The 12,536-nt window shown below is 52.0% G+C and overlaps 1 protein-coding gene across 4 annotated transcripts in view; it reads right to left on the bottom strand.

The window, feature by feature from the left end:
- Window positions 1-10,156, bottom strand: part of AGPAT5 (1-acylglycerol-3-phosphate O-acyltransferase 5) — a 58,458-nt gene extending 48,302 nt beyond the window's left edge. For all 4 annotated transcript variants that reach the window (XR_005882399.1, XM_040967441.1, XM_040967442.1 and 1 more), the window contains exon 1: window positions 9,798-10,156. Coding sequence is in view for 3 of the 4 variants with exons in the window: in XM_040967441.1 (XP_040823375.1) it covers window positions 9,798-10,016 (219 nt within the window). In the remaining variant the exon portion in view is untranslated. The remainder of the gene's footprint in view (window positions 1-9,797) is intronic.
- Window positions 10,157-12,536: the final 2,380 nt, after the last annotated feature.

Raw genomic sequence — 12,536 nt, 5'->3', positions numbered from 1 at the left:
AAGGCAGATTTACAGAGAAGTAGACACAGAAAGATCTTTCAGCCACTGGCTCACATCCTGAGTGGCCACAATGGCAGGAGCTGAGCCGATCTGAAGCCAAAGCCAGGAGCCTCTTCCTGGTCTCCCATGTTGGTTCAGGGTCCCAAGGCTTTGGGCTGTCCTTGGCTGCTTTCCTAGGCCACAAATAGAGAGCTGGAAGAAACATGGAACAGCCAGGACACAAACTAGGACCCATAGAGGATTCTGGCACTTGCAAAGGGAGGAGGATTAGCCAACAGAGCCATTGTGCCATGCCCATCACAGATAAATATTGCTTAAAGGCAGAAATGAAGAGAATTCTAACATTTTTAAAACTTCATTAACTTTCTGAAACTTTTATTACTATATTCCATGATGCCGTTTTGCAGGTATAGGGAATCCTCCCTCCGCTGTATTCCCCCTATTATCACAGCAACACAGTAAAGTTTAACTTTCCGCTATATCATGGCACTCTAGTACAGACAGAGATAGAAACTCTACTACCAGACTGCCAAGGTCTACTGAAATGTTTCATCGTGAACTCGAATCTGGGAGTAGAGGCGTGTACTGAGACCTGTCTACCTGCAGGTGCACTCGTCTCCATTGTACAGTTCATCTAAAAAGTGTGTGTGTGTGTGTGTGTGTGTGTGTGCATGCTTATCTATACATCTATTCATTTTATACTCTGCATGAAGGCTATCTTACATCAGAGAAAATACTATATTTGTCCTTTTGGGACCTTAACTTTCATCAACTTCACAAAACATGCTGAGCAACTATCTCAATATTTGGAGTGCATATAGAACTCTAGGACAAAGCCAGGAAAACTCCACTTTCACCTCAACTAGAGAATACAGCAACAAAGTTGCCTTCCCCCTTTGCCCATGTCCTGACCATGCACACAGGATTCCTCCATCTGTCCAGCTTCTAAGCGTCGCCTCGCACCATGGACTCATGCTCTCTCAAGTCTCCAAGCTCTCCACAGTCACGTTCCGTCCTCTCCCCTCTGGCTTTTCAAGTGGTAAACGGAACCAAAGGCCAATGTATTCACAGAGCCAAATGACAAAAGTCTTAGCTCAGAACTTCAGCAGGTGTGGGAGTGACATAGGCGTATGCTACCACAATAGTAATTTTAGAATCAATTAAGAATTAAAAGAACATCACAACATGAGCAAGAAGCTGGCTATTATACAGAATGTAGACTAACTCAGAAAATGAGAAAAATCAATCAGATGCTCCATTTAAAGGATATGTGAAGGTAAATTTACAAGAAAACTAAAAGATTTGGGGAATTGGTTTAAAAGTAACCTCAGCATACAGAATCATGCTTATTTTAGCATGGTGAAATCAAAAGTGAAACTGCTTTAAAAATCTAAAGAAACAGGGCAAAATTAAACTAATAACAAAGCACTAAATAAGCAGAACTATGGTGTGTATTATTATAATGACTTGAATAGTGGTCCACCCAAAAACATATCTACTTCCTAAGCCTGGAGCCTGTGGATATTCCCAAAGAATCGAAAATAGGGAAATGAGCCGCAACATTCATTACAGAGGGTGATTTGGGATGGAGTGGAGGAGCCGATGGGATTGACCACAAGGCAAACACTGCAGTGAAGTGGCCTAAGTCAAAGAGCGTTGTCCTGCCAGCCATGCCATCCCACCTCAGAAAGGGCAGGACCTGGGGACAGAAAGGCAGGGGTCAGCTGCCAAGGACCATGATGGAGTCACGGCCATTAGCACTGACTGGACATTCTCCAACTTGTGGGACAGACCCATGACTTGACACTGGGAGAGACTTTCGATCCCAGGCTAGGCAAGGCCTACGCCATTCATCAGCAAGAATTAGGTTAAGGTGGGTCTCAGGACGGGGCGTCTCATGCCTGGATCCCAGACAACAGCCACCATGAGCACGTGGTGAGCTGTCCCCGGGCAGCCAGGGCCCCGTTTGGTGCCAGCCTGAGTGCTGGCTGCCCGGCCGGGGAGCTCTGGGATTTTGGTTCTTTGAGTCGCTGCTTAGTTAGCTCCAGGTTGAACCCATTGTGCTTCTAGGATGTGAAGCATTCATAAAGATTCCCATTGGCAGTAACTCTTCCTTTGTAAAACTTGTAGTCACTGAACAATGCTGACCAACAAATACCAGTCCATGCAGAAGCTATGGCTTGGGGCTTGTCCTGCAGAATCATATCCTGTAACCTGACATGATGATGGGTCAGGAGAAGGGTCACATTAAGCAAGCCATAACATTAACGAGCACTCAAGAACCATAACCGGGGGTAGATTCTGTGAGGGATGTGTGGGCCACACCCTGTGGAAATTCTAGCCCCACTGGTTATCTCAAGAGTTGGGGTGGTGATGGACTAAGCTAGGTGTGACCAAGGAGCCTGCCATCAATCACAGGTAAAAGAACCCCCAATAGTCTGGACTGGTCAGGGCAGCAGCACCTGATTGTGCATCCTGATTAGGGTGTGAGGTGGGCCGGGCTGCAAGGTTCACCAGCTCATACAAGGCCAAATGGAAGGCACGACTGCGCCGGGCACTGGCCTAAACCCAATGGCATGTATGAAAACTGGGTCTGGGAGTGGATTAAGTGGAGGAACTTGGGAAACTCCCCTGGTGAGTCATAGCTCCCGCTGGTGAACATGTGGTCCAGACCTGGGGGTCGGACAAGCTGGGAAAAGTAGCTCCAACTGCTGGCAAATGTGTCAACTGGTAATGGAACAGGGTAGATCAGGCAGGACTGAGCAAACCTTAGCCCACAAGCAAAACTAGAAACCAGGATGGAGCACAGGTCATGCCGAGCTAGGCTCTTGCACCTACTGGTCTGAGTGAGCCAGGAACGCTAAGCCACAGTGTCTAAGGCAGAGGTCAGGACAGGTGAGGGGCTGTGCCAAGCTGAGTCAGAGCAACCACTGGCATGCATGTGATCTATGGCTGGGAACAGGCCCGGTTGGGGAGCTAAGGGGACAACCCTAGCTGGGTTGAGGTTCCACCTAGGGGCGTGTGACCTGGAATGGGGGCTGCGTTCTGATCTGGAAACAGTTGTAGTCTCCCTTGGCACAAGTGTGGACTGGGATTGGATGCACCGAGCCGGGCCAGACCCCAACACCCTCTGGTGTCCTGGAGGACCAGGATAGATGTGTGATGGACTAGGCAAGGTCTCAAACCCCTACTGAGCCATGTGTGAGCCATACGTGGGTATAGACAAACTATGGCTGGGCTGAAACATCCAACAGCAAGAACCAGTTTGGGTTGAAGGCCAATCAGGAAAAGCCACTGTTCCTGCTATGACAGCAGGTGAACTGAGTAGGGCTGGCTCATGGACCCACTAGTAAGCGTGAAACCTCGCATTGGGAGAGGTTCTGATAGAGAAGCCTGGGCAACTCCTCTGGCAGGACACAGACCCGGCAGGTAAGCGCAACAAACATGATAGGAAACAGCCCAGAACAGGCCATGGAAAGTTACCCACTGGCATACAATTGGAATGGGTCAGGGGAAGACCAGGCTGAATCTGTCCATGTCATCCACTGGCAAATCCAAGCACCAGTGTGGGTCGAGCCAGGTTCGGTCGCAACAAAGACTAGTGAACAATATGGAATGCCAAGGTGAGGTTGCCTGTACCGGAAGGGACCGCAGTGTCCAACCAGTAAGCGTGAGAACAAGGAAGGGAGGGGGCAGAGCCAGCAGGGGAATAAGGGGTGGTTCCTTTGCTGGACAGCTACTCCCTTAGGAGAGCATGGGCTGGGATGGGTGCAGACCAGACCAAGCAGGGCTACAATACCTGTACGCCTCATGTGGACTAGATCAGGGAAAAGCCGGGCTGGACTGATTTTTCCTACTGGTGCAAACAAAATTAGAGTGGGTGAGGGTTGTTTGGGCTTAGCCACAGCATCAGCTGGCAGAAGCTGGCACTGGGGGCTAGTTCTGTCAAATCAAACCACAGAACTATCTGGAGAGTGCATAATCTGGGAGTGGGAGAGGCCTGGGAGGGAAATAGTGGGCTCCTCCCTTTTGGGTTACCACTTCCACGGGAGGGCATAAAACTAGGACAGCGGCTGGGGTGGAATGGGGTGTGGGACAGACTGGATTACTGCTACACATACTGGCAAACCAGGGTAGGGGGCGGGCCTGGTGGGGTTATTGCAGGTCGCTCCAACTAGGCTGCAGCTCCCACTGGTTTATGCAAGGGCCAAGTATGTGCTGGACAGCTGGAACCAGGCTGGACTGCAACACCCATTGGTTCCAGTGGAAGTTGGGAGTGAAAACAGAACCAACCCAGCAATTGCAACCACCAGCTGATCAGGGCGATGGACTGTGCCGGGCCCTGTACTTGCTAGCACATACAAGAATCTGGTTTGAGAATACCTCAGACAAAGTTTCTTTGGGGATTTCCCCAATCAAAACGCTGGACTCAGAACCCTAACCAAGAAAAGAGAGAAGACAGAACAGATCAACCAACCATCTCAGCTATATCTTGGCAGTGAAATACGGGGCAAACAGAGACTCTATGATGGACTATGTCAATCAGTGGATTCTTCAAGGACCACATAGTGCTCGGAGTGGCAAGATGGGCAGTGATTCATAACTGTTGAAATATCAAAACCACTTGAGCAAGAACCTCAGAGCATACCCTACATCTGGGACCTGGGGAGGGTGGGAAATTGGGTGGGCTTTCTCCCGTAATACCCCTCTTTAAACATGAAGGAAACAATATGGAAAAAATAATAGTCTTACCCACTTTCCTGTAGCCCTTGAACCTTTTTACCCTAATTGACTATGTAAAGATGGTCAAAATATAAAAAAAAAAAAAAAAAAAGAATTAGGTTAAAAATCTGTGCTACATCTGCACCCTTTAGCAACCCTTCAGACTGAGGGTCAGAACTCTCTGAGGCAACAACGATGGAGCTAGGTAGCTAGCTCAGGGGCACCAGTTGCAAGCCCCACACCCCCATCCAACCCCGTTCCCTCCTCCCCCGCTACAATCCTACTTGTCCACCTGTCAATCAAATGACCCCTTCCCCAAGACCCTGGATGCGGCTGCACGTAACCATCTCCTCCTTGGCATGTAAGAAGCCTGACAACAGGGATAGGGGCTCTCTCTCTCCCCACAGACACAGGACAGGAGGTTCCTATCATCTATGGAACCTGCAGTCAGACCCAGAACACATCAACACCAACACGGCCTGACATGCTGTAGTGCTCAGCCGTGCCAGACCTGGACAGGCTCTCCGATAACGGCCTGGGCAGAACAGCAGAAGATGGCCCACATTCGCGGGCCCCTGCCAGCATGGGTCACCCGGACCAGCTACTGACTCCCCCCGCCTGGCCCATCCCTGGACATGGTGGCCATCTGCAGAGTAGACCGACAGATGAAACTCTACCCCACCCACAGTAACTCTTTCAAAACCAAAAAAATTCCAGCTCCTGGCCTAGCCACAGCTGTTGTGGGGATCTGGGCAACAAATTTCAGATGGGGCGTCTTTGTCTCTCTGCCTTTTAAATGAAATAAGTAAGAACACTGTCACCAAAAGCTAACACCTTAGGGTGTCTGGGAGCCTCCAGAAGTGAAGTCTCATCCCAGTGCCACTCAGCTTCCAGCAGGGCAGCACACCTGTCACCCTTGGACACTAAGGGGGAGGGGAGGTACCACTCATCCTCCAGCAGGGCAGCACGCCTGTCACCTTCGGGCACTAAGGGGGAGGGGAGGTACCACTCATCCTCCAGCAGGGCAGCATGCCTGTCACCTTCGGGCACTAAGGGGGAGGGGAGGTACCACTCATCCTCCAGCAGGGCAGCATGCCTGTCACCTTCGGGCACTAAGGGGGAAGGGAGGTACCACTCATCCTCCTGCAGGGCAGCACGCCTGTCACCCTTGGACACTAAGGGGGAGGGGAGGTACCACTCATCCTCCAGCAGGGCAGGATGCCTGTCACCTTCGGGCACTAAGGGGGAGGGGAGGCCTTAGCCAAAAACCAACAGTTACCCAAATCAATGTCCCCTACAAGAATAGAAACTCTTGATGAATTTTAGTGGATCTCAGCTTAAGCGAAACATACAAAACTTGTAGAATTCTCACTACTGGGACTTAGCTGAGTTTCAGTATTAATGACTTGAAAAGGATGAGCAAATTGTAATGAATTATTTTAGCAACACAGCTTCGGATTTTTTCGAAAATGCAGTAAGGACAGGAGCAGCTGTTATGTGGCATCCAATGGAACATCCAAATAACTTCTTAGAAGCAGGTGTACCAGCCAAGCATCAAACATGAACTTCACGGGCTGACTGCTCTTCCACTCTGCAACAACGAGGAACCATTTGTTCTTAAATCCAGAATTACAACACAAAAATGACACTTGGAAAAACTTTTCCAATATATCTGATTTTATTTTTTTAAAGATTTATTTTTTATTATTTTTTCATTGGAAAGGCGGATATACAGAGAGGAGAGACAGAGAGGAAGATCTTCCATCCGATGATTCACTCCCCAAGTGAGCGCAACGGCCGATACTATGCCGATCCGAAGCCAGGAGCCTCTTCCGGGTCTCCCACGCGGGTGCAGGCTCCCAAAGCTTTGGGCCATCCTCGACTGCTTTCCCAGGCCACAGGCAGGGAGCTGGAAGGGAAGCGGGGCTGCCGGGATTAGAACCGGCGCCCATATGGGATCCCGGGCGTGCAAGGCGAGGACCTTTAACCACTTGCGCCACCGCGCCGGGCCCTATATCTGATTTTATGATAAACTTCCTTCATTTAAAAAAAAACACACACGCCCCCTCGAGGTCGGGTAGTGGTGCACAAGCCAATCCTTTGGCCTGGGGTACCGGTTCGTGTCCCAGCTGCTCCACTTCCAATCCAGCTCTCTGCCTGTGGCCTGGGCTGGGAGAGCAGCAGAGGACGGCTCAGGTCCCCGGGCTCCTGCACCCACACGGGCGATGCAGAAGCAGCTCCTGGCTTTGGATCTCTTCCAGCTCTACCCCTTGAGCCTAACTGGGGAACAAACTAGGGCATAGAGAATCTCGTCTCTCCTCTCTGTGTAAAATCTTTCAAATAAGAGAAATAACTCTAAAAAACAAACAATTCTTAAATTACTAAAGTGTCCTTTCCAAATAAGAAAAAAAAAAAACACTATATTTTATTCAGAATAGGCTGGGGGATCATCACCAGCCTTGTGAATGCAAGCTAATCAAGCAATTTAAGTGAAAAATTACCTAGACAAATCAAAATACCTAAAATGTTAAGACACAATGGACAAAATCAGTGATGAAAAAGACAAAACCTGAGGAGGCAGGATGTGGTTATAACAATGTTTCTCTGAGCCCTCTTGCCCTGCAGCAGACCGGAGCCCCCCACAAAGACTTGGCCCAGTTCCGGCCCTGGCCCAGTGTGCTCCATCCAGCACGGCCGGACCGCCCGGGTTCCGGCCCTGGCCCAGTGTGCTCCATCAAGCATGGCTGGATCTGGAGGGACGGCCGACCGTGCTGCCACGGTTTCTTCCGATACGCACAGATTTCCATTTCGTCCAGCTGGGTTAAGACATTTTCCCTAAATGAATGCTCCGAGACATCAACACTTTGGGAAATCACATTAAGCTCCTTGTACATAAAACAAAGGGATTCAGTTTATAATAACAACAATAAATTAGTTAACTTTAAAAAATGCTTCTTGGGCCCGGCACGGTGGCGCAAGTGGCTAAGGTCCTCGCCCTGCACGCCTAGGATCCCATATGGGTGCCGGTTCTAATCCCGGCTGCCCCACTTCCCTTCCAGCTCCCTGCCTGTGGCCCGGGAAAGCAGTCGAGGACGGCCCAAAGCTTTGGGACCCTGCACCCGCGTGGGAGACCTGGAAGAGGCTCCTGGCTTCGGATCAGCTCAGCATAGCATTGGCCGTTGCGCTCACTTGGGGAGTGAATCATCGGACGGAAGATCTTCCTCTCTGTCTCTCCTCTCTGTATATCCACCTTTCCAATAAAAAAAAAAGATAAAAAAATTAAAAATGCTTCTTACTATCACTGTTTGCCAAATCTTGGTCACCAGAGCAAAAATCTGGGCAAATGGAGACTCTAAGGTGGACGATGTCAGCCAGTGGACATTGGAAGAGGTAGCTTAGCCTTGGCTCAGCGAGAATCTCAGAAATACCAAAACCTCCTGGGCAGAACCCTCGGCAGATGCAGCCCGTGGGAGCCCGCACTGACACTGGGTGTTTCCCATCGCGGGGTGCCATGTGGTCGGGAGGCTGGGCACGGCTCCTCCACTTACCTCCTCCCTTCCTCCAGAACAGGAATGAGAAACACAAAGCTTAGAAACCATGATCACACCCACTTTTCCCTAAACCTCCATCCTTCCCACCCTGACCAACTACACAAATCACCAAAATTAAAAATTTCTTCTAAATTAAAAAAAATACTAAAGTTTTTTTTGGGTTTATAGCTATTTATTCTTCTATTCATTATAAGAGATAAAATCAAAATTATTGCAAGGCAGCCTTGTCTACACAGGAACCCCTGATCAGAAAGAGAACACATTAAAAAGACATTGTTGTCAACTGCTCAAGTCTTTGTAACAAGGCGGAAACAAGAAACCTTGGGGCAGCAATGTCTATATTTTTCATTAAATGCCTGCACCCCTCACCTGATGGGCATGCACAGTTGATTCTCAGATTCCTAAGACACATCATCAAGGAATCCACATCACACCAAATTCTGAATTACACCTGAGGGTCCTCACCCATGGATCCTTTGAATGCAAGAACCGAGAGTGGGAATTCTTTCCATTAAATGTTTTAATAACGTACTGTTGGACACGAAAACGTCAAGTGGAAATATGCAGTCACCAGAAATATGGCAAAGCATGCTAGTTTCAGAAAAACTGAAGTTTTCACAACCATTAAAAAATAAGTAATGTAGGTTAACGCCTTGCAGAGCGAGCGCTGCTCATTGCAGTCGGCCACAGGCAGAATTACTTTTCAGAGTGACGGCTGGCTCTGTGTGCTAAGTATGTAACTCAGCTCAGGCCAACTGTCAGTTGATGGCAAATTAAAATTTAATTAGGATAAAAACCGTACTTTTAAACAAACTTGGCAAAGCAGGCACAAAGGGGGTGGAGCCCCTGAAGGGCAGTCAGCCTGAATCGGTGACTGTTCAAGGAGGCCCACTTTCAAAGTCGGTCACCGGGAAATCCTGATCAGAAACAGTGATTTTTTTCTTTGCTGGGAAAGACAAGATACTGGTTTAAACAAGCGCCAACTGGAACGCTGGCGAGCGCAAGCAGAAACCCAATACAGTAGCTGGCTAGCCACAGGGCGAACACAGCTGCTCTAGGTGGAAAGAAAGAACAGAGAGCAGAAAGAGAAGGCGGCATTGTGCCATCCGCCGCAGCCTTCCCAGCAAAGGACGGCGACGGGCTGGACGGCACCACAGCCATGGCCAGGCTGCCCCTCTGGCAGAAACGGCCAACAGTGCACGGCTGCTTCTCCCGAGACCCCCGGGGGCTACGGAAGGCGCAGAGAACCAGTCATCTCCATCCGCAGGTGGAAAGCGCACCTGGGGTCTGCAGCAAGCTCAGGGGGAGCATCTCCGCTCTGCGCCACCGAACGCGCTCACCCACCCACTCCCTCACGTCGTGAGCCGCGCCGAGGGGCGACCCCAGACGGCCGCCCGACTGCGCCTCCCCGGCGACGTCCGGGGCACCCGCGAGCAGGCCTCGGGCCGCCTCCCGGGCAGCCAGGACCCGGGTGCCCGCGGCACGTGTTCCGCAGCGGGCCCTGCAGGCACGCGCCGACCTCACCTGCACCCCGGTGTAGTTCTCGAAGAAGAAGAGCACCATGCTCTGGTAGACGCAGTAGAGCCGGTCGTCCATCCGCTGGTAGAAGCGTGCGGGCAGCAAGGCGGACACCAGCCGCAGGAACCCCCAGGCCAGCACGTAGGTGGGCGCCGTGCCCAGCAGCACGACGCCCGGCAGCAGGTAGCGCATCGAGTACGAGTGCAGCACCAGCGACAGCAGCATCTTCCCGGGTGAGCGGCCCGCGGCGCCGCGCGCTCTGCTCGGCCTCGGCGCGCTGCTGCCGGCCGCTGGCCACGGGGACGCCGCAGCCGCCGGGGTCGGCTCCTGGGCAGCGCCTCAACAACCCATGACCCCGGCCCGTCCGCAGAGGGCCCCTGCCGGGGGCGGGGCTCCGCGGCAACAAGGCGCCTCCTGACTGGCCGCCCGTCGCCATGGTGCCCGCTCCGGAGGGCCCGGGGCGCCGGCGCAGTAACGCGCCTCCTGAGTGGTGAAGGCCGGCTGCGGCGCCGGCGCGCTGGGGCGGGCTGCGGCGCAGTGCGCGTGCGCGCCGGGCGGAGGCCGGAGCCGGCGGGAAGGTGCGGCCAGGCCGGGTATGGATGCTGCGAGCGCCCTTGGGTGCCGGGGTGCTGCCCCTGCGTCGCCTGAGAGGGCTTGGCTCCTGGCGCTGCCGCACCTCGCTGTGAGGAGGCAGCCCGAGCGGCCGGCCAGTTCCTCGTGGCTGGGTAGACCCCTGCGCCCCTGCGTCCCTGCCCAGACACTTGCTGGTTGCCTGGGGTCTTCTTTGCTTTTTAAATAAGGGGCCTCGTGTGTGTGGTGTCTGAAGTGTGTGCCCGTCCTGACTATCAAACACCTCACTTTTGTGACCTTGACGCGCTGGGAAGGCAGAATATCCCTCCATCGGACTTGAGCTAGGGTCACTGGTTTTCTGTGTAACCCCTAACCCAAGGATGGGTACCTACTGGAAGAACACCCAGCGCTTTCATTGAAAACAATGGACTTTCCAAAATGGAAGCCTGTGGGGTGGCTTGAGGCAGGAAGGCATTGCAGTGAAACTTAGCGATGTTCTTGGTTGTTGGGTGACCTGTGGGTGTAGCAGGCTCCTCAGACAGCAGGTACTGGGTGATGAGGGGGAGCGATGCTCCTCCGGGCGCTCAGATGTGGCAGCCACAAGTATAGAGGGAGCCACCCGTGGCTGTGGCTGCTGCACACGCCCGTGCTGCTTACACTAGCCTCAAGAGAGAACAGGAGGAAACTTGTTTTGTGTTCACATGGGTGGTCTTCACATGGATTCGTGGGAAATGCCTACTGTAAAAAAACTGCATAGATGTAACAAAATAATTTTGCACCAAAATGAGCTCACTACAGCTTGTCTGAGCAGGAGCTTGCTTGAGGCACCATCGGGTGGAAGAAGGGCAGGATCGTTGATGCTCTGAGCAGAGTGCATGGGCACAGTGCTGGGAAGCAGCCAGCAGCTCACAGACGGCACCTCGCTTTCAGAGGCCTGAGCGGTGTGGCAGACGAAGCCCACAGTGGCAGACCATCTACATCAGAGTGCGTGGAAAAGATGAGTCGTGCCCTGACGGGTAGCAGGAGGAGAAGCCATCTCCCTGTACATTCAGCAGGCTCAGCTAATGAGGCAGCTCCGGCTGGAAGGTTCAGATGGTGCATGCACGGAGTTGTCAACGGAAATTAAACCCACGAAACCAAGATCCGGAAGTGTTCAAAAAATGGTACCAGGAAGTGAAATTGGTTTATCAGTGCAATTCTGAAGTCAAGGCCCAGGCAGACCACGAGGTGGGAGCGGTTTGGGCCACAGAGACCCAGCCAGGAGCAAAGCTCGTGTGACACTGTAGGGGATGCTCGAGGCATTCTGGACGACCAAAAATGACAAATTCTGCTTCCTGTGAAAGTGACTTGAGAACGCTAGCTGAAGCTTTACCTGAGAAACGCTGAGGAACATTCCGGCAGAGAACAGCTCGGCCTGGCGGGGGTCCTCGGCGCTCCCGCAGGGCCTGGGCAGGAGTCATTAGGTCCTCACAGTCCTGACTCGCTGTCTCTGAGCTTTCTGCTCTGGGAAGTTGTTTCTCTAAGGATTGCATTGCAGTAAGGATCGGCCTTCAGTGGCTGGTATCATCACAAAAACACCTTGAACTTGATGGAGATCACATTGAGCAATGCCGGTTTACTTCCCATTTTATCTTTCAGTTCCCTTGTTAGGAACTGTTGTTGCAGTCTCTGTGGAGTCAGTGCAGAGGAGGACATGTCCTGTGCTTCACTCCACGCTACCAAGTTGTAAACTATCGTGGGATGTGTTGGCATGGAGACGTTGAGAGTTTAAGCTTCTCTTGTCCCCTGTTGATCTCTAACCCGAGCCCCTTTCTCGGTCATTCTCTAGGTCATACCTACGTCCGATTGTTAAAACAATCACATTTTTACCCTCGTTTTGGCTGCCATCCCTTCTTTTTCCGTTTCCTGCCTTCTCCAGTCACATCTTGTAAGCCGTAAGTCCCGCCACCGTCTGCCTCTGTCGCCCTCTGTCCAGGGGTGGACACCTGTAGACTGCTGGGCACTAGGATGCTAACAGTGAAATGAAGCTGTCTCTGATGGTAAGTTACAAGTAGGTTGCAAAGGGGAAGTGTGTAGTACGGCGGGAACGTGTGTGGAGATGTGCTTACCGTGGAGAACAAGGTGGCTGCCGTAGGAGGAAGGTGCGGCGAGAGACGAGGAGGCTCCCTCCCTGTG

Source organism: Ochotona curzoniae, unplaced genomic scaffold (assembly GCF_017591425.1).
Source record: "Ochotona curzoniae isolate NIBS_2020 unplaced genomic scaffold, NIBS_Ocur_1.0 scaffold_4506, whole genome shotgun sequence".
NCBI classification, from domain to species: domain Eukaryota; kingdom Metazoa; phylum Chordata; class Mammalia; order Lagomorpha; family Ochotonidae; genus Ochotona; species Ochotona curzoniae.
This window is presented reverse-complemented; position numbering and strand designations above follow the sequence as displayed.